The 22,458-nt window shown below is 34.0% G+C and overlaps 1 protein-coding gene and 2 long non-coding RNA genes across 3 annotated transcripts; 2 read left to right on the forward strand and 1 right to left on the reverse strand.

The window, feature by feature from the left end:
* Positions 1 to 1,588: 1,588 nt before the first annotated feature.
* On the reverse strand, positions 1,589 to 20,928 carry LOC123655130 (DNA polymerase theta). The gene is made up of 9 exons (XM_045590966.1): positions 18,663 to 20,928; positions 18,448 to 18,572; positions 7,358 to 9,327; positions 7,074 to 7,254; positions 6,555 to 6,736; positions 5,224 to 5,393; positions 4,711 to 5,041; positions 4,140 to 4,404; positions 1,589 to 1,967 (listed from the first exon to the last, which is right to left on the reverse strand). Exons 1-9 carry the CDS (start codon positions 20,798 to 20,800, stop codon positions 1,678 to 1,680), a joined length of 5,652 nt encoding a protein of 1,883 aa, XP_045446922.1. The 5' UTR covers positions 20,801 to 20,928; the 3' UTR covers positions 1,589 to 1,677.
* LOC123655272 lies at positions 13,787 to 14,449 on the forward strand. The gene is made up of 2 exons (XR_006743370.1): positions 13,787 to 14,065; positions 14,417 to 14,449. It is a non-coding gene; the product is annotated as an uncharacterized LOC123655272 (long non-coding RNA).
* LOC123655271 lies at positions 16,200 to 17,666 on the forward strand. Its single transcript, XR_006743369.1, has 2 exons — positions 16,200 to 16,589; positions 17,512 to 17,666. It is a non-coding gene; the product is annotated as an uncharacterized LOC123655271 (long non-coding RNA).
* Positions 20,929 to 22,458: the final 1,530 nt, after the last annotated feature.

Consider the following 22,458-nt stretch of genomic DNA (forward strand, 5'->3'; position numbering starts at 1 on the left):
ATTTCAAGTTTATAGCTATTATAGTTGCGGAGATTTCGCGATAAGTGAGTCAGCCTACCATCCCCCGTTTTAACCCCAAAAGGGAGTTAATTTCTAAAGATATATTATTTGGACACCTTTTCACCATCTATAGAGCTTACATTTTAAATTTCAAGTCTCTTACTTCAAAAACATAGGACTTTCATACAAACTTCCAACCCCCGTTTTACCCCCTTAGAGGTTGAGTTTCGTAAAATCCGTTCTTAGCGAATGCCTACGTCTTATAAGGAACCTACCTGCCAAATTTCAAGTTTGTAGGTGTTATAGTTTCGGAGATTTCGTGATGAGTGAGTGACCTTTCGCTTTTATATATATTATAGATTATAGATTATAGATTATAGATAATTGCATGCACTATTGGCATCCATAACAAAAAAAAATATTATTGTTTTTGTTTTTAATAATAATGATTACAATAATAATATTCTTTATTGCACACCATTAAAAGATACAAACAAAAGTAGTACAATTAGAGGAAGATGTACAAAGGCGGTCTTATCGCTAAAAGAGCGATTTCTCCAGACAAACTTTGGGTATAGGACAAGGCATAGAAAAGCGATTAGGAATTGCGCAAATAATTGTTATAGAAATTAGAACAAATTACAATAGAATATAAAATTATACATATATAGGTACATACATACATACATACATGCTTATGCGTACATACTTACATACACTCACATATACACACATACATATATACATAAATATAAACAATTCATACATATTTATATCATCCAAAGGTAAAAAGACAATCATGGCGACTTTTGCGACATATAGTGAGCTTAAGATACTTTTTGAAGCTAAAGAGTGATTGAGCTTATCCTGTAGAGAGAGGAAGAGAATTCCAGAGCGTAACAGTTGTTACGAAGAAGGAGGTGGCGTAGAATGAAGAAGTGTGATGTGGAATCTTAAGAACCAGATTTGAGTTAGATCGAAGAGACCGATCATGGGTGTCGCAAAGAAACGCAAAGCGTTCTTTGAGGTGGTGAGATTTTTACAAATTAATTTATTATTAAACTTATTCATAGGTCGGCTTTAATTTTGAAACATCGTCAAATTGATTGACGGTCGGTAAATTTTTTACTTACGAGTATTTAGTGCGAATTATTAGCATTGGTATCGCTAGTATTTTATAACAGTATACGAAAGCAAGCAGAATAAATAATTAAATACAAAACCTTTATACCTCTACTAGCTTCTGTCCGCAACTTCGTTCGCGTGGAATTAATAGTTTGGGCTAGCTGGGGAAACTCTCAAAATGAAAATAAAACCCAGATTTTTACACATTCTTCATTGGTGCTTTGCCCCTATTGGTCTTACCGTGATGATATATAGGCTATCTAACACTGAAAGAATTTTTAAAATCGGACCAGTAGTTCCTGAGATTAGCGCGTTCAAACAAACAAACTCTTTAGCTTTATAATATTAGTATAGATTAAGTTATCTGAATTTTTAGCTTAAAATCTTTTAAAGGAACGAAGTTTTTAATTCCTTAGTCTTTATATTATGGATTCGTAAATGTTACAAAAGAAAAAAGAAAACATTATGTTCAAGAATAGTATTTATTTAAAAAACTGCACAAAATATCACAAACAACTTAAACATACGAAAATTCATGATTTTTAAATAAAATTAACACTGGACGTCTTTCATCGCTCCCCAAGAGTAACCCACTTTAACTTTAACAGGCAGTGGAACGTTTAACTGGACCGTCTCTTCCATTGAACACTTTAGAATTGCAATAAAATTATCCATCCTTGGTTCTCTAACTTCATATATAAGTTCGTCGTGCATTTGAAGGACTAAACGAGGTTTGTCGATGTCTGCCCTTGTTTTTGTATCGACGGCGCACATCGCAGCCTTGGCGATATCTGCCGCTGATCCTTGTATCGTTGTGTTGACAGCCTGCCTTTCAGCTGCACCTATAAGAAAATAATCTAACTGAAGTAGGACACAGCTGGAAATTTCCTACTCAAAATATGGATCAGCCCGACCGGGGTAATACCTCGACCTTACAGAAGACCACAGCTAAATAATACTGTTTATAAACAGTATTGTGTTCTTATTGGTGAAGGTGACCAGAGCTCCTGGGGGGATTGGGGATTGTGTCGGCAACGCGCTTGCGATGCTTCTGGTGTTGCAGGCGTCTATAAATTACGGTAATCGCTTACCGTCTGGTGGAGCCGTACGCTTGTTTGCCGACCTAGTTATTAGAAAAAAAATTGTTATATTTTCTCAGATTATCGATCGTATATATTAACTAGCTGATACAGCAAACGTTGTCTTGCCGCTAAACACTATTAAAAAATGGGGGTTAATGGTAGAAGGGTGATAATTTAGGGCTGTATCTACAGTAGGCTACAATCTGATACTTATTTTCAAATTAGAAAAATTATTATTAAAAATTCTGATTTTTTTTTATAAATTTTAATGTAAACTAATTCGGGAAAATATTTTATTTTTTATATACTACTAGCTGACTCTGCAAACGTTGTCTTGCCGCTAAACGCTATTTAAAAATAGGGGTTGATGGTAGAAGCGTGAAAATTTAGCCTTGTGTGTATTTTTCAACGCCAAAACATAATAAAATAAAAAATAAATAATTTATTTAAACATTTAAAAAAAATAGGGGTGGACTACCCTTAACATTTAGGGTGATGAAAAATAGATGTTGTTCGATTTTCAGGCCTACCCAATATGACCACAAAATTTCATGAGAATCGGTCAAGCTGTTTCGGAGGAGTTTAACTACAAACACCGCGACACGAGAATTTTTTAGATTAATTTTAACTGACGTATAAACGTTAAATGTTAAAAAATAAAAGAAAAAATATGTCGTGGAACTTAGTAAATTCAAATTCGCAATTTCAAAAATGTAATAAATCTAAAAAAAGCTATCCATCAAATGAAAAGTTATCAAACAAATTCGAATCCAGTCTCGATGAACGTTAAAGAAACCAATTCTATCGCGAAATGGAAACGCTTTGTAATGCATAGCTCTACCAGAGCTAAATTGAATACCGTGTGGAATATAATGAAACTTACAGAATACAAACAATTTTATTTCACGTAGGACTTTTGTAAACCATTTGTACTGGTAAAGTAATACTAATATAGGTACGTACTAGTATTATCTATATCTATTACAAGTTAATTGGTAAAAAAAGGTGATTCATTTTCTTTGCTATCCTGTTCATTTTAATTTATATGAACATTTAAAGCTCTTTTATTTAAAACTGAAAATTAATTTTTTAAGTTACTAGCTGCTGCCCGCGACGTCGTCTGCGTGAACGGTATGCAGCACCAAAAATACCTACGATTATACCTTTGCTTTTGAAATCTCATTGATGGCGCTGCTTTAAAATTGTCTTGATACTACTTATATTCATTTAATTATGTTTATCGGCCTACGTTACTTATATTGCGTGATTTTTATAGTGTGAAGCTAGCTTATATAGCATGGTTATTAACATAATAACAACAACATTCAAATATGCGTCGTTAGATTACACGTTGTTATAGAATGCGTTGAGGAAATAAAGTTTCACTGCTCGTTCCCCGTAGGTGATAGCGTGATAATAATTATGACTGTAGCCTATATGTTGACCCGACTTCTTAATAATATTCTTGCCAAATTTGAAGTAAATCCATGCAGTACTTTTTGAGTTTATCCCGGACATACATACAGACAAACAGACAAAAATTCTAAAAACTATATTTTTGGCTTCGGTATCGATTGCAGATCACACCCCAAGTAATCTTTTAAAAAAATATTCAATGTACAGACTTGACTTTCCTACCATTTTATTATATGTATGTATATTATTAATATATTCAATTTGTGTCAATCGTGATAAGACACTTTAAATTTAAAAGACAATTCTAAATACTAACTGAAAATCGATATAAAAGAGCCCCTGATATAGAAAAATTACATGAACAAATTAAAAGATACTCGAATATTTTTTGACACACGTTGCAGAAGTCTGCAACGTCAACAAAACATCAGGTGTACCAAAATGACAATCAGTAACTCCCGTATTATCAAAAGCGTTCCTTGTAAAAGTAAAAGTTTAAAAACTGATAGAAAATACCTTTTTTAGACGCTACATAGCTGTTAATATCTGGCAGGTATCGTCTTCTCTTCATCAGCGTCTCAATATACCCATTTTTCCTACATTCGTCTATAATTTTCTGTGTAAAAACTTTGATAGCAGGGTAGGTTTTGTAAAATTTGTCCATGAATATAGCAGCTTCCATCTCGTTAACATCGAGGTAATGAGCTAAAGTTTTATTGCCCATTCCGTAAAGGATGCCGTAGCACAGCTGTTTTGCTTTCTGTCTGAGATCGTCATCGACCTAAATAGTACAAATTATAACAGGAAAGGCATTATTTTTACAATTTAGTAACAGTTACTACTTTATTATCCAGTCTTATCATTTAAACTTTAGTCGTACATAACCGTATTATTTACATTTATAAATTATGTAGGTAAAATCAAAAGTTCCGTTCTTTATTTCTTATATTATCGATTATAGCGACAAAAAGAGACTTAAAATATACTTAATGTATGTTCAATATGCTAAATAAGTACAAACTCATTACAATTACAAGTTCTAATTAACCTAATTAAAATTAAAATAATTTTGTAAGTTGTAACTTACCAACTCTTCCGCAACACCACCCCAAGACGCCGCGATCGACTTGAACACGTCTACATTCGAATTCATAATCCTTGTCAACACCGTATCTTTGGAATAGTGGGTGAGAATCCTCATTTCTAACTGGCAATAATCAGCTGACACGAATACGTAGCCCGGGGACGCTTTGAAAATATTCCTGCAGTTGAACTCCATGATATCGCCGGATTCAATGCTCTCTTGAATGGTGAGATATTCTAATGGAATAGAGAATGTTCGCGGCACCATTTGTAAGTTCGGCTCGTGCATACTAATTCGACCGGTGCAAGTGTACATAGTGTAGGTCGGGCTTATCCTGAAAATCAAATAATTTATTCATGTTCGCTCCCTCGGCGCCATTCACGTCGACGACTTTTGCATTTCCGATATTTCAATGAATAATTTTCTTGAAGTATTTTAAAGTGCAAAATGTTTATGAATATAATTAAAGTAATAAACTTATCTTATTTAAAAATTATTACAACAAAGTTGTTTTACCTGTTGTCAGAGCTATATATGACAGCGTGATGAGTGAGAGGGTACAAGGTCTTAGTGAGTATTGAATTAAGTTTCCTCCAATATATGATGATGCTCGCCATCGTACTATTGTGGGAGGTAAGGACGCTTTTCTTTGTGCTACCTTTACGCCCCTCATATAGCCCTAAAACCTAAAAGGATATTTTTTTAAAATTATGTCGCATTTAACATATCATTTTGGAAAAAAATAATACATACATTACAAAAAAAAATCGTTTAAAACAAGTATAGTGTGTTTCGTTTTAAACATTGAAGTTTCTAATTATGGTGATGGTATTTGCATGTATAAAATAATCCCACAAATAATTTTGGAATTGTTCAACATAAAGTTAAAGTTGTTATTAAAAATAAATTAATAGATAAAGCGTATTATTCGGTGCAGGATTAAATGGTTGATAAAGATAATTGGACTTAGTGGCGCTGTATTTCATGCAAGATATTACTAATTTTGTACTAAAACACAGTTTTTATTTTTCATAAGAGTAACTGTGGACTTTCTTGCCGATTTTTCTCTGCAGAATCTACATTCCGAATCGATGGTAGCTTTACTTTTACAAAAATAATAATCATTTGTAAACTTTTAATTTGTATAATCGTATTTGCGCACAAACGAAAAAAACCGACTTCAATTACATCGACAAGTACAACTTAGGTAGACGAAAAAATAGTCAAGTATACGCGTTATCAAAGATTACTCAAAAAGTTGTTATCCCAATGAAATTTAAATGTGACCACATTATAAACATTACCTTTCGATTAAATTAAAAATCATCAAAAGTAAAAAGTTATTCGGTGTAATACAACGTAGGTCGACGAAAAAATAGTCAAGTAAAAACGCATTATTAGATATAGCTCGAAAAGTAGTTGTTAGATCTCAAATAAATTTAAGTGGTACCAAATGACACACACCACCTTTCGATTAAAATTTTTTTTGTCGAAATTGGTCCACCCAGTTAAAAGTTCTAAAGTAACATACATAAAAAAAATACAGTCGAATTGAAAACCTCCTCCTTTTTTGGAAGGCGGGTAAAAATGACGATTTGAAAGTGCTCATGGGACCTATTTGAATAAAGTTATTTTTGATTTTGATTACGATTCCAAAGGTTTTTTTAAACAAACGGACAGACGAACAGTCTGTCAGGAAAGTCTTAGTAATAGGATATCATTAGCAACTTTTGAGAATTAACATCATTAGGTATTGTTACCCTCTCTGTAAATGACGCTGCAAATATAAGTCGGACACAGTGATAAAATATACCGATAAGTAGTACATTTAAACACAATATTCTCACCTTGGCCACGTCTTTGGACGAGTTAAAATTGAAATGATTTCCACATAATTTAAAAGCCTTCTTCTGTAGTACTTCTTGTGAATTTTTCACATCAATCAAAAGCAGGGACGCGAGATCTTTATCCACCGTAATTCCATAGTACTCACAGTCAGCCAGGATCTTGGAAACTTGAGTCTCAGTATCTATAGTGAAACTTTTCTTTTAAAAGACTAGATTTACCACAATCGTTTTAAGCCGAAAATTGTTTCGAAAACCATTACTGCTTCATTCTTAAACTAGCTGTACCCTGCGCGTGTTGCTACGCTTTCTCTTAAATACTTTTTTGGTCGTACCAACTTAGAAACCTTTGTGGGCTCATGCACAACACTTTTCTGAAGATCATGACATGATCAATGCATAGTTTACGATTCTATAAAGGACATACAGACAAACATTGATTTATATATACATATACATATATATTACAATGGCAAAAGATGTTTTTTATCCATTTATCAAATAAATATAAATAAATCATACCCAAAGTATTTTTTATAAAGTGGATTTTTTCTAATGACTTCACCTGCTCCTGTGATATGTTCCAAATGCACCAAGCTTTAAGACATGCCATTACTTGAGAATCTAAATTTTTGTAACTTTTCTTTTCATCATTTATAAATATATCTGTGTTATATAAATCTATACTGCAATAATTCTTAGTCTAAAAGTTAAAAAAAAAATTTAGTACGGATGGTAAAAACAATACTTATTTATTTATTAGTAAGAGCTTTACAAAATGACTTGAATGATGGATGATATTTTACCAGATCCACAATTCTCGAAACCTTTTCATCACTGTCCAGTAACCATTCGGCAATCGTGATGTCGTCACATTGCGTTAATAAATCTTTCTCCAGCCATTTTTTAACATACAAGCAGTTTGTTTTTGCCGATAACATTCGCAATTTTAAGGAAGCATTTGAAAACAATCGTTGTAATCCTAGTCGTAATGCAGGTAAAAGGCTTTTTAATGAACTTATATCAAAATATAAACATAAATTATTAAAGTAAAAAGCTATTCCTTTCAGATGCAACTTTTCTTCGATGTTATTTTGATTGTTTTCGGAAACTCTTTTCTTTTGACCCAATATATTGCTTCCAATCGAGTTGCTACTGACTTTAACATCATTTGAATTTACATCAAAAACAATTGAAACTTCTTTAGTATTTTCAACAAAGGAAAAGTTTTTACACACATCATCTTCTCGCAAAATATAACACTTAAAATGATTTTTCGCAATTTTAAGCAAAAAATATTCGGACGTTTGACTTATTTTGATTTGTGATGAAACATGTCTTGGGTAAACATCGGATGTCGTTGACTTTTTAACTTTTTTAGCCGAAGATTGTAAGCAATGTTTGTTCGATACTGCATGACGTTTAAGTGGGCTAATAAAACTAGTTTTCACACCCATTTCTTTGAATTCTTGAGTATTTCCTATTTCATTTTCTTGAGAAATACTCACTATAGAATTATTTTCTTTTGGGCTGCTTTTTTCGTCTTCATAAACCAACGTGAAATTTTCATCATCATCAATATCAAGTACTGATGACTTAAAACAATTTATTATGGATTCAGTATTAATATTATCATTAAATTCCTTAATTATTTCAGACTTTTTGCAATCCATAATTGTGTTTGGTAGTAAATCTAGTGGAAAACTATCTTCGAAAATGCTTGAATTATCACCATCAGATGAAAACAAACTAATATCTTTAGACGACACACTTGTAGAGACATTTATTTGATTCTGAACTATCATATCAGAATTGTTGGAATATGAACCGAAACTTAAATTCGGTGATAGAAAATTGTCAGAAATGGGCAATTTTGAAATATTATCAAAAGCAGCATCAGTGAAATTGAGTGAATCCCAAATTAGGTCTTGTTTAATAGGACTTTTTGTAATCGTCGCATCAACTTTCTGTTTAACATTATTGTCACTAAGGCTACAAACGTTTGTTTTATCAAGTATTTCATTTTTCAAAGGCATGTTACCATTATTGTCTTCATTATCATAACAATTATTTTGGTAAGGTTGTGATGTTGCGTCTGCCAGTTTTAATGGAACAGGCTGAATTTCACCCATTAAATTAATTACATCTTCTTCAGCAGTAAATCTATTTACACTTTCATCTTTTGAATTAATTATATCTTTACTACTTTCACTTACATCATGATCTTTTTCCTTTTCAGTTTTAGATAATTCTTTTAAATGAATACTATCACAACGTTCAGTCATTTGACTTTTACTTGTGTTATTTGGATGCGCAGCACTAGCTGTATGTACAATTTGATTTGAACTATTAACATCCTTCCATTTAATTTCGGCCCCTCCAATTTCATGAACTACATATTTCCTAGCTTCTAAAATAAGGTTTTCCGCTGCCTCCCTTGCCGTCAAACCGCAGTAGCCAGTTATCCAAATATTTTTCATTTTATTTCGTTTCCTAACCTCAACATCATCATCTCCCTCCCTTTCCTTTTCACTTTGAAATGGTACAGATTTATGAAGGATATTTTCAATAACATTTGATTCCGCTGATGCGATACTAGCTATTGTTTCAAAACCAGCATTAAATAGAGTTCGAGCTCTAACACCATTTAAGGACGGTAGTTTCATTATATCTAACAATTCAGAATGTATACCAAATTGAAGGCGATCTTGAAATTGAGATATAAGCATTTCCATATTTTTCCAGCCCAGTTGGTGACAGAAGGCTGTGACCATTCCTAAAAGTAATAAGTACATTATAATAAATCCATACATTAATCCTACGATTACACAACAAAGTTAAGCGGGACCAAGATGTTCGAGAAACCTTTAATGGGCATTTATAAGAGATTTCAACATGGCATTACATAAAATATCTGTTACAGTACAGGAAACAAATATATCATTAAGATACTGGCATTTTTATTGTATTACTATCGGCCCAGACAGACTTCGTTCTGTTATAAGTTATAAAATTCAAGTTTTTTTTTAGTATTATACCTTTCTGTGGGCATTAGTGAATATACAAAAAATAATAGCCGAATTGGTCGAACCATTCTCGAGTTATGCACTTAGAAACATTCATTTTTATTTATAGAGTAACAGTTCGGAACACGTTCTCGTACAATAAACGGTTTCATACATGTGCTTGAAGACATGTTTGACGACGCGTTGGTGCAACGGTCACGGCTCTGGTTTGTGGCTGTTGCGCTGGCAGTTGCGGTTTCGATCCCGCACATGACATACATTTGTATTGGCCATACAGATGTTTGTCTTGGTCTGGATGTTTGTGCAGTCCTTGTGGGTCTCCCCACCGTACCTCGGAGAGCAAGTTGAGCCGTCGGTCCCGGTTGTTATCATGTACACCTGACAGCGATCGTTACTCATAGTAGGGAATATACCCGCCAACCGGCATTGGAGCAGCGGGGTGGAAAGAGGCCAATGCCTAGCAGTGGGATATTACAGGCTGAAGGGTACATATGCTTAATTTTATATTAATCTAGAAATTAATTTAAAAAACTCATCTGAAAATATATAGGTTAAAAAGAAAGAGTGAGAAGGAAAGAGAGACGTGAAGCGGGAAATCAGGGGCTTAGCTACCGCCGTATCAGCTGTAACAATGATATGGGCCCCCTATCTAAAGGGTAATCAACGTGTGTAAGCAAAAATAAGTAAAATGTTATCCACGATGTCACGTAATTTCGTGCTTTCTGGGAAAAACATTAAAAAACTGTCATACTTGTCTAATAGAGTTTTTACTTTAGAAATTACAAAAGTCAAAAAAGCAATCCCCTTTTCCGAGTTAAGCGTGCGCCAAAAAGATGATAACGTCCTGCATCGTTTATTTCGGGATTCTGTTAATCATTATGAACAATTAGTTAATCTTTTTATAACAATGGGGGCAAACGAGCAGACGAAGCCATCTGATGTTTAACGGCTACTGTCGGCAATGGCCTTTAGAGAAAAGATGTATACATTCGACGCTTGAAAACCCCAAAATTATAGCGTTCAGGGAAAACCTCACAGAGGAAGGTCATTCCATAGTTTGCATGTACGCCGAAAGAATGCGCGCGATGTTCGCAGATTGGTTGCAAACCATGCATCCAAGACGTGTGGATACCATCAGGATCACTGGAGGTCAAAGGAATGCAGAACACGACGAACGATACTTTGCTCACAGCGCTAATTACGAATCGCGTGCTCGCACCGTTGAATGCACGATTGTGCTTTCCCCTCATCGTCAAGAGTTGAATTCGATGCAAAAAGAGTGCAAAGAATTTTCGCTTTCTCTTTCGCAGAATGTGCCGGAGAGCCTTCAGGTTTGTGCAATGATGGAAGTGAAGACTAAAAGAAGTTACCTTCGGATAGCTTTGGTAAGAGACCAAAAGGCATGGGTTCCATTCGGAAAGCCCAATAATCTATCGCCAATTAGTTTGAAAATAAAGTTTTTGAACTTTGCCCTAGCGATTTGCTCCCTGTAAGACCTGGACCTGAAGACTGTGGCGGCAGCGTTGAATCTCTTCTTCAGATTATGCGCCAGTGAATCTCCCGCATCTATTATGGAGCCTTACAGGCTGAAGCGAAGGATCCCCGCATCTATTGCTGCAGCTCACCAGCTTGGAGCTACAAGCTCTTTAAATAAGCTTCAAATCCGAAATTCAAAAAACCCATTCCTATAAGGAACTCGTGGAATTATTGCTGACAAAATTCAATAGCCTTGCATCCAGTTTTCCGGAGGTAATAACAGCTTGCTTTCTATTCTTGGCCCTTTCAGTTACAACCGCAACAGCTGAAAGAAGTTTTTCAAAACTAAAACTAAATATGCTGTGTAGTTACGGCATCAAAGAATATAGCCACCCCCTCTCTTCCCGTGGGTGTCGTAAGAGGCGACTAAGGGATAACACAGTTTCACTACTACCTTGGAACTTAAAAAGCCGACCGATGGCGGGATAATCATCCAACTGCAGACTTTGAAATACACAGGCCGAAGACGGGCAGCAGAGGTGACTATGGGCAAAACACACGAGTTTACGCCATTTTTGGCGTGAACTTGTGGAGGCTTATGTCCAGTAGTGGACTGTGAAAGGCTGCTGTGATGATGATGATGATGTGATGAAAACTAAAAAAAATACGCAAGGATTTCGATGGAACAGGAACAGCTACAGCAGACTTGTCACTATTGTCTACTCTAGGGGGAAGTAATAACTTATAATTTATAAATATTTATTTCAATTTAATGCAAGCAATTTTCTTTCTTTTATGAGATATCTTTTTTTTATAAAATGATAGGCTTGCGTTTGACCACTATTTTACCTGATGATAAGTGCGGTCGTGCGTCGGCAGAAAATGCGGTCTAAGATGGAGCACGCTTACCTAGAAGTAACCTATTCACTCGCGACTTAAAGATTCCCAGGTTATAATTTTCTGGAAACACGGACGCTTTATCTTTACCCTTCATTGGGGCCCCCAAACTAATTTTGGTACAGGGTACCCCTCCAGTATGCTACGCCACTGCGGGAAATACATAATATTCGTTAAGTGTACGTATTACACTTTAGTACCTGGGTGACCGAGCTAAGCTCGGTATTTTTAGTAAATCGTGTTTTTTTTGAAAATCATATTTAAATACGAATTACATATTGATAAAATATGACTGATATTTTCTGATTGATATAAGAATAAAAAATATGAACTGGTTATTTAAATAAAAAATCATGAGTGCAATTAGAAAAAAGGTAAAAAAATAATCGATCTCAGACAAGGGGATTTAAACCGCGGTCTTCTCGGTCGTTCCCAACCAGCCAATTTCCCACCTGAGCTGTTACAATTTTATTGACAATTGCGAAATTCACCTTCGTATTCTAACGATATTGTAGCCATTTTTTCATTGCCTGAAAACAGGGATAAAACGACATTTTCTAAAAATGAATCCCAGCTATATCGATTTATCGCCCCCGAAATCCTCTGCATACTAAATTTCATGAGAAAAGTTGGAACTGTTTCCGAGATTCAGAATTGCTCGTTTAATAGTATAAGATTGATGTCACGTTCAAATCGTCAAGATTATTAAAGTAATTTTGTTTTCTGCATGTAATGAACTTATTTTGTTTAAATCTGAGGTGCCCCACTTGTTCTGTAGACCGATTTTTTTTTTAATAACCTGACCGACTGCTCTGAACGCACACCACTATATTGAGGGATCAGACTGGGTAAAAGTAACTAACAGGGTACAGGGATTCTCCCCTCATATTAAACTGCTGGGCCCGAGTTACATCCGAAATCCCCCTGGGCTCCCCTATTATAAGACAAAAGTTCATGGAAATATAAAAAAGAAATTATTACATAGGCAAAAGAAACAGAAATTTTATTACGATAAAAATGTAAAATTTAAAAGAATTGAGTAAGGATCAAAGGATTTATCATTTGTGTAGTAAGACAACACATGGTTCGATAAGTAGTATTTTAGGTAATAGATCTTATGAAGTGGGTATGTTAAACGGGAAAATTTAATTCGTAATAGGCAGTATATTAAATGTAATGATTATACAAAGTCTACCATCTTTCTTCAGAGTACCCAGCTAAAAGAAGTGGACCATTTCAAGTACCTAGGATCAATCATCAGTAGGGATGGGTCAATAGACACCGATGTCACCCACCGTATAAATACTGGGTGGATGAAATGGAGAGAACTGTCCGGCGTGCTATGTGACCATCCCGAGCGGGAATCGAACCCGCACACCGTCGATGTTTTAGGCGACTACACGCACTACACTACACCAGAGCGGTTATTGGCGTATTGGTAAATGATAAATTTGAAGTCAGAAGCATTAAACTTTATTTTTACGCTTTTTATTAAGTACATATTAAATTAATAAGTATTCCAGTGTGTATATATATGGGCGATTCTCTGTAATCTTGTAATCGGCTGTCCCGACCATTTTTTTCAAAAAGTAATTTAATTATTTAAAAAAAAATCACTCCTAATGAAACTTTAGCTTCGAAACTTTACGAGCCCATTGTTTTTAGAACCATAACTATTTTAATTTTTTTTCTAGACGTGATAGAAGCTCTAAAAATACAGTCCCCAGGCTGTCCCCATCACTGTATTTCCGCCTAGAAACGAGATTTACGAAAAAGTTATTGAAACTACGTACATTTGGCAGTTAATATGATAAGAAAAATAAAAAAATTAATATTATTTTCTTAAAACAAGGTCTCGTTACGAATGTTATTATATTAGTAAACACCTGTAAACTTTGTCCCCAGAATTTTCAAACAGTCCCCTGCCAAAAATTTAAATCCATAATTAAAAAAAACATCAATATTTACAAACGTTTTTTAGAGACAAACGAAAGGCAATTATTGTTAAGTTGGACGCCTTGCCGAATGCGGCGACAAAACGTCATTTTGTTTAGTGTCAGAGCGGCATTTGTGGTGTGAACTCGCGTTTGATCCGCTACCGCACACAGTCCTCTGGTAAGTAATAATATTTGTATGTTAATTACTTTAAGTATTGCTTTATCGTTCATTGTTTTATCATCGATGTCTAAATTGATCAGTAGATTCTTAGAAAACTATTTTACATCAGTTTTGTAACTATTGTCAAATCTAACCTTAATACACAGTCCCCTGGCAACAGTCCTCTGTCTGAAGATGCAGCAGGGGACTTTTTACACAACAGGGGACTGTGTATTTTGCGTATTGGTTATTATTTTTATGTATTGTTTGTGTTAAATTATCCACTAGTATATTTTATTAATGTGAGAATCATCAAAGTATCATTGCTTCGCATTATTTTCCTTTATAAACTTATATTATTTTACACAGGTCTATCGAAAACACATACACTATGGTTCCTAAGAAGAAAAAGTTATCCCGAGAGGAATTACTGCAGAAAAAGAGATAAGCAGAGCGACTACGATACGAAATAAAATACCCTGAAAAGAGAGAACAAATTAGAAAAAAGGAGAAGTTGAAGTAGCAAAAGAAGAAAGAAAAAGGGTTGCGAAAATTAGTAAAGGACATGACAGCTCGTGACCACAGAGCTGCCTTAAAGAAGTGGAAAGAACATTGTACTGTATACCGAGCCAAAAGACTAAGACTGAATAGCGTCACTAATAACTTTATACGAGAAAAAACGCCGATCCTGAAGCAGATACTCTTCTACAAGACCATCTACTCCAGTTCAAGATCAAATATCTCCAGCTCTAAGCCCAGTAGTCTCCAGTGCTAGTTTAAATCAAAGAAAAAAAATATTCACAAAGCGACGAATGAAGTTTAACAGAGAAAGAAATGAAAATATCGCACGCTTAGAGAAAAAACTTGAGAAGTACAAAAGAAGATTAGCGATTATTGAAAATTTTAGAGGAGCGTGATCAAAGAAAAGAATTAGTCAAGAAAGCATTGTTGGCGACGTCATTAGTAAGCAGTTGAAAGAAAATTATTCCACATTGAAACGTACAAAAGAGAGACAAATTTTTAAGAAAGTTGGTACTGGCTTGTGTAGAAGTATAGTCACTCGATACCTAAAGAAATGAAGTTGATGTCTAGACCTGGAAAAAATCTAATCTCAATGGTTTAGATGTACCTGTATCTAAACGATGTAAAATACCTCATAGTCATAAAACGATTCGGAATTTATGTAACAATACTGGAGATTACGCCCTTGTAAAATATCCAGCTAAAAATGTAGAACATCGTTATGCTGCCGTAATTAATGAGATAATGACGATGAAGTACGTAGTTACGTGTTACTTTTCCTCAAGATTTGTAACCAAAAAGTGCAGATCTATAGAATCAATGATAATCCTAACTTGATTTTGAAGGGAAATAGAATATTTTATTAGTTTCCTACTCAAATAAACGTTTTCGAGCGCTAACTTTTTTAAATGTTAAGTTCATTTTGATTAAACTTTTTATGTGCCATATTTGATTTCGAAAAATCCTTAGGATTTGATTGGAGGTATCAGTTGAAATATCATATAATTGATAGAAAAGACTTTTCTCATCATTGTATTAATAATAGTAAATAATTTAATGAATATTGCATAAAGCATTTAATGATTGATATTATTAAGACTCTGTTGATCTCAGTGAATGAATGTTTAAATTTAAATAATTACATTAATAATAGTAAGTATTTCATTTAATAAATAGTATTATAATAATAAGACTTTATATTGATCTCAGTGAGCACAAAATGTTTCTAGTACTTAGGGCTACATTTTTGATATAAATGTTTAAAGAAAGTTATATTTTGTATTATTTTATTATAAAGAAACTTTTTTGATTATTGATGCGAAAATATGTCATACAAACAATAAATATTTGACTAATGGTAAATGATTTTTTTAAGTACGTCTTTTAAGTACGTCAATCCTCTCTCACTTAACAGCCCTTTGTCACGTTCAAAACAGTCCCCAGGGGTGTGAAACTCTCATACAATATCGTAATTCAAAAATATTCATACAAACTAACGCCATCTTTTAGAGGAGGAGGGTGAGTTCGGGGTGATAGATTAATGTGCCAAAAATAGATGGCAGTAGCAGCAGTAGAGTCTAGAATTTTTGTAAATATAATTAATTTAAATAATCAATCAAACATGTTTTGTACGATTCATAGGTATAAAAAAATATATTATAAAATATAAGTATATTTTAATTTATCTCCAATATTTTTTGCCGTGGCAATATTATTGAGGCCCATCGTGCATTAGTCGGCCATATTTGAATTTTGAATCACTCTTTTATTTGTGTTTGTTCAGTGTTCGTTGTGATTTTAATTTTATTGTGTTATTCCCTACGTTTTGGCTTGTTTACGGACTTTTTGATCTTCTACGTGTTACGACATCACCTGGATTGTTATTTGGACCCCGGACTGATTGCATGACTGTTAACTTGGCTCTTTATTACACGGATTACAATTTTTGCAATTTTGATTAAGTATTTTAAAATGCCGAAATCAGCTGAATTAAAATGTTATTTCAAATGTGATATTGATGGTGAGTATTCAAATTATTTAAAGAAACGTTTCAAAGCAGTATTTAGACATTAAGTATTATACCAAGATTACTCTTTTCTTCTCTATTCGACTTAGTAAAAAAAATTATAAAAGAAGTAATTAATTTGTATGCCATTTTAAAATTTGGTTAGCAAGAAAAACAGCCTATAAATCATTTGGCAAGCATACAAGGATTTTTTCAGTAATAATAAAATGAGGCTGCAAAATTTTTTTCTTTATAAAATCATAATAATAGTTAGTAATTCAAACATAAGCAAGCAGCTTGTCTTATTATGTATCTACAAAAAAAAACAGTCATACTGCAAAATAATTATTTGTCGGAGCAAGATTGATTGGCATTCATATTTAAATTTTGGTTAGCAATAAAAATAGATTACGTTTTTTTTTTCAAAATCAGCAGTGTTCGTTAAAAGTGGGTGGAAAATAAAGCTATATATATGACACTATCCCAATATTACTAAATAGGGATCCCTTTCTTTCGAATTTTTGTTTTTCTAATTTAATTTTGCAGTTAGGTATTTTTTGGCATACTATTTCAGTAGGCATAATTATCTTAAAGGCTTATATTACCAGCACATGGGTCACTCATTGCTGCTTTTACATATATTCAGCCACAAAAAAAAAAAATACTATAACTGTTCAGAGACAATACAAATTGCAGACGGATTTAGAAATATTTGCTGACTATATGTTGTTGCCCAATTGTACTAGCTAATCAGTAATATTTTTTTGCTAACAATGATACAAATACTTTGCAAACTGTTTAAATCACACCCTTAATAAAATAGAAGTAATAATTAACTCTTTTTATTCCTTTCATTGCATTTAGAATTCATTATTATGTCTCTTTAGTATCACTTTTATGTATAAAGCAATATTTTAAGAATATTAAAAATTTTCAGGACCCTTACATCGCTTTCCCAAATGGGAATATCCTCATACAGAGAAGTTAAACCAATGAAAATTTTGAAATTTTGATAGGAATGATCATGTTAAAAAACAAGCATCCGTTTATTATAATAAAAGATGAAAATAAACAACAGTTTTATAAATTCTATATGGTACTGGTGTTTTATTTTTAAACCCTCGATTATCTGTTAATATTAGGTAAAATAGAATTAATTTGAAATCAAATTTTTAATACTTAACACAAAAAAAAAAATAGAAAATATTCTTAATGTACATACTTGTTACTTTTTGATAAAAGTTAATGATAAATATGAAATACTTTTCACACTATTTCCACCAATTTATTAATATGAACTGTTTGTATTAATAAATAAGTGGAAAAAGTGTGAAAAGTACATACAGTATATTATTTAAATAATAATCAATCTGGTAAAAAATAAATAAACAGCGCCACCTGTAGTATTATTATAGAAATAAAATTGTATGTGCACGCCATCTGCTAGTGGGGGAGGTCGTGATACATCAATTTTAATTTCTGAGTGGCGTATCTATACCAGTATATAAGTGTATAATCTATGACAGTCCCCTAATGCCTCAAACAGTCCCCTGTCATGATTTTTTGGAAAATTGCTAATTTTTCGGAAAATACGTATAAATTCAGTGGGCCTCCTTATCTAACTAAAATAATAGTTAATTTTCTTCGAAATGTGACACGGTTTTTTATCAAATAGCAAAAAAAATTGCCAGGACAGCATTTGTATGGGAGCTGTACGAGCTTACAGAGAAATGCCCATATATATATATAAATAGTGCCTATGATAAATTCGCGACCTTGAATGAAATAATCAATTGCTGTAACCACTAAACAACCGCGTATTTTTTTTTTTTTGGGCTTAACAACACAAAAAAATATTTTTTTTTAAACATACCTGCAAACGTTGATGATGCTTGTTGCAGGCCTTGTAAAAAACCCCGAGCACATTGAAATTTTAAAGCCACTTCTGATAAAGGTATTTCGTTTACTAAATCTTGTAATGCCAAAGCAGTGTAAAATCTGTGAAAATAATTCCTTTTACAAAAATATTACTCTTAAAAAAAATTTTTTCCTCATAACTTGTTGTACTTGCTGTTAATTGAAACGCACCTCTTATGTATATTCAATTTGTTTTGAATACTATTCAACTGCTTTGTACCCCTTAGACAACGAATTATAAAACTTTCTTGTACACCAACAAGCTCTCCAACTCTTTTCATTGCAGCCGTTAATGATTCCCATAAAGTAAGTAAATGCAACCAATCTATGTTATTCCACTGGCTGCTAACACTATATGGTGTCACTAAATATATAAGATGGAGATCAGTTTCTAAGACTAAGCATTGACGAGCCTTCTGTAATTCACAAAATAAAGACAACCCATCATTCGGTGCCAAAGATGATGACAGACATGCCTTTCCCAATGACGTAGCAACATACTTAAGATTATCACTATCAGTTTGAATCCTTATGAGTTCACAGTTAACTAACTCTTTTAAAGTTGCCTCCAACAAAAAATTTTGAGAGGGCTCAATACTTTGTTGAGTAAATAGTAATGTACACTTTGTGTACAAATCCAAGTCAGATTTCGTACAAATGTCTTGACTTGCTATCATTTCTAGTATTGCTCTCATGTATTTGTCTTCACTTTCAATACAACTCTTGACTGGATCTAAGTTTCCCATCATTAATTCAAAGCCAATCTTTTGTTCTGCTTGTGTACACATTAAGACACTTTCACCTTTAACATCTTTACCCATTCTTCCTGCTCTTCCTATCATTTGTTTATAGGTCAACATATTAATCGGTTGTTTTTGGAATACAGGTGACCTAATTACTACCATTCTAGCTGGTAAATTTACACCTGAACTCAATGTTGACGTGGCTACTAATACTCTGATAGCGCCCGACTTAAATGCTCCTTCTATAATATCCCTCTCATCAAAAGTTAACCCAGCATGGTGGTATGCAACACCAAACGAAACTATATTTTTAAGTACTTTATCAAGGCCCACTGGACAATTTTTTAATTGTTCTAGTGTCTCTAATATACTTTGTGTATTCAACTGTTCTCTTAAAATCATTCCATTTTCATTACCAGAACATCCTAACTTATAAAACGATGTTGAAATGCTTAGTGCTAAGTTCTCACACCTGTTCTTAGTTGTGCAAAATATTAAAATGGAACATCCTTGCCTTAGGGTTTTTAAGCAAAGTGACAGCACATAGTCACCTTCAATACCTAAATTTTTTGGTTTCTCTAATAAACCAATGGACTTTCCATGTTTATCATAAAATTTATTTTCCACTAAACAACATTCATCTAAAGGTATTGGCCTGAATTCTGTGATAAATAATTCAGCATCTAACCAATCTGCCAGCATTTCCAAATTAGGCAATGTAGCTGACATTCCGACTATTTGGACTTTTACATCATCACATTTTAATGAAATAAATTTGATTTTAGTTAAGAGAAGTTCTAAAACGTACCCTCTATGAGGATCTCCGAGCAAATGCAATTCATCAACAATAACTGCACCCAATTCTGATACATTTCCTTCATCTAGAAGTTTATTTATTAAGCTATTTGCTTTTTCTATTGTGCATATTGCTATATGAACTGATTGTAATCCGCCAGGCGGTGATTGAGAACCCATAAAACCCTCAACTCTTACACCTGAACTGGACAGAATATCTTGGAAATAGAACATTTTTTCCCTGACTATAGATACAAAAGGTAGTATAATGATAACTTTTTTCTGTCGTTCCAACACAGTTTTGATGGTCAATATTTCAGCGACGAGTGTTTTGCCTGCTGATGTCGGAGCGGAGTATACTAAATTCCGACATTCTAAGAGAACTCTGGGATTACCAAGGCAGTCCACCTGCCATTCAAACATCTCAATAATGCCTCTTTGCTCATATTTATTGCTAATTTCTGGAGGCAAACCCCAATGACTTATTTTTTTATTTAAATTTCTGTTATGTTTACTAAACTGCGAAACTGTTTCAGTAATGCTTACATTAGAATTTATAACTTGTTTGGAACGCGTGTAATAGTCACTTTTTTTATAAGTTAATCTTGGTTCTTTTAAAATATGTTTTTCAAGTTTTGTTTCTTTTACATAGTCTTTTAGATAATTTAAAGAACATTGCAATGTAAAGGTATTATCAAAACAATCGGCCAAAAATGAAACACTTTCTGCTACTTTTTGTAAATCATACTCAGCGTAATCTCCGTCTTTCATCTTATGTATTTCATTGGCACAAATTTAAATATTTAAAATACAAATAAAAATTCATTAAAGAAAAAATTCATTTCAAGAATAACGAATTCAATTATGTTATTGCAGTTGACATTTCATCAATTGACTTGATCCTACCAGTATATAAGTGCATAATCTATGGTCAATCCTGCATTGAAATCCTGTCAGTAAAACAAAACGAAGAAAACGATGTTAAAACTTTAAAAGGCACGATATCCACGTTCGCAGTTTAAATTTTCTACATTATCTTTGAAATTATCATCTATATCTTATACTATTAAACGAGCAATTCTTGTATATATATATATAATCTGAATCTCGGAAACGGCTCCAACGATTTCCATAAAATTTAGTATATAGGAGGTTTCGGGGGAGATAAATCCATCTAACTAGGATTCATTTTTAGAAAATGACGTTTTATCCCTGTTTTTAGGGAGTCAAAAAATAGCTACAATATCGTTAGAATACGAAGGTAAATTTCGCAACTGTCACTAAAGTTGTAATAGCTCGGTGGGAAATCGGCCGGTCGGGATCAACCGAGGAGATCGTGGTTCAAATCCCGATGTCCCTGATCAATTATTTTTTTCCCTTTTTTTAATTGCACTCGTTATTTTAAAAAAAATATTATTCATATTTTATAAATATGTAATTCGAATTTAAATATGAATTCCAAAAAACACGATTTACTAAAAATACCGAGCTAGGCTCGGTCACCCAGGTACTATTAATACGTGAAGCAATAACTTTTTACCCCTTTTTACGAAAATTATGTGGACGGGTGCTGTGTGGTTACGGCACTAAAGAATTTAGCCACCCCATCTCTTCCCGTGGGTGTCGTAAGAGGCGACTAAGGGATAGCACAGTTCCACTACCACCTTGGAACTTAAAAGGCCGACCGATGGCGGGATAGCCATCCAACTGCTGGCTTTTTAAATGCACAGACCAAGGACGGGCAGCAGCGTCTTCGGTGCGACAAAGTCAGCCCTGCGGTCACCAACCCGCCTGCCCAGCGTGGTGACTATGGGCAAAAACCCCCATGAGTTCGAACCTAAAAATAAGGCCCTCAGTTCCCGGCAGCCCCACTATTCCCGGCTACGGCAGCGGCCGTGGTAACGGTGGGGTAGAGGGTGCTAAGAATCACCGGGGTACGGGAGGCTGCCATAGAAAAATATTCCTGGCTACGTATAATGGACGCACGCTATGGTTGGACCATCACCTCACCGAACTTGAGGTAGAACTTAGTCACATTAAGTGGAGCATACTGGGGTTGTCTGAAGTCCGAAGAGAGGGAGAGGACACGATGATCCTGGACTCCGGGCACTTGTTCTACTTCCGTGAAGGTGATGGGCTTTCCCAAGGTGGCGTCGGTTTTCTGGTTCACAAGACTCTCACTAACAACGTTGTGGAAGTCAGTAGTGTGTCGACCCGGGTAGCGTACCTTGTACTTAAGCTCACCGACAGGTACTCCCTGAAAGTGATACAGGTATATGCGCCGACCTCGGCACACTCTGACGATGAAGTCGAAGCCTTGTATGAAGATATTACAAGGGCCATACATGGCACTACTTCGACCTTCTACAGCGTTGTTATGGGAGACTTCAACGCTAAAGTGGGAGTACAAGGCCGCGACGGATCGAGCA

This window comes from Melitaea cinxia, chromosome 7, assembly GCF_905220565.1.
Source record: "Melitaea cinxia chromosome 7, ilMelCinx1.1, whole genome shotgun sequence".
NCBI classification, from domain to species: domain Eukaryota; kingdom Metazoa; phylum Arthropoda; class Insecta; order Lepidoptera; family Nymphalidae; genus Melitaea; species Melitaea cinxia.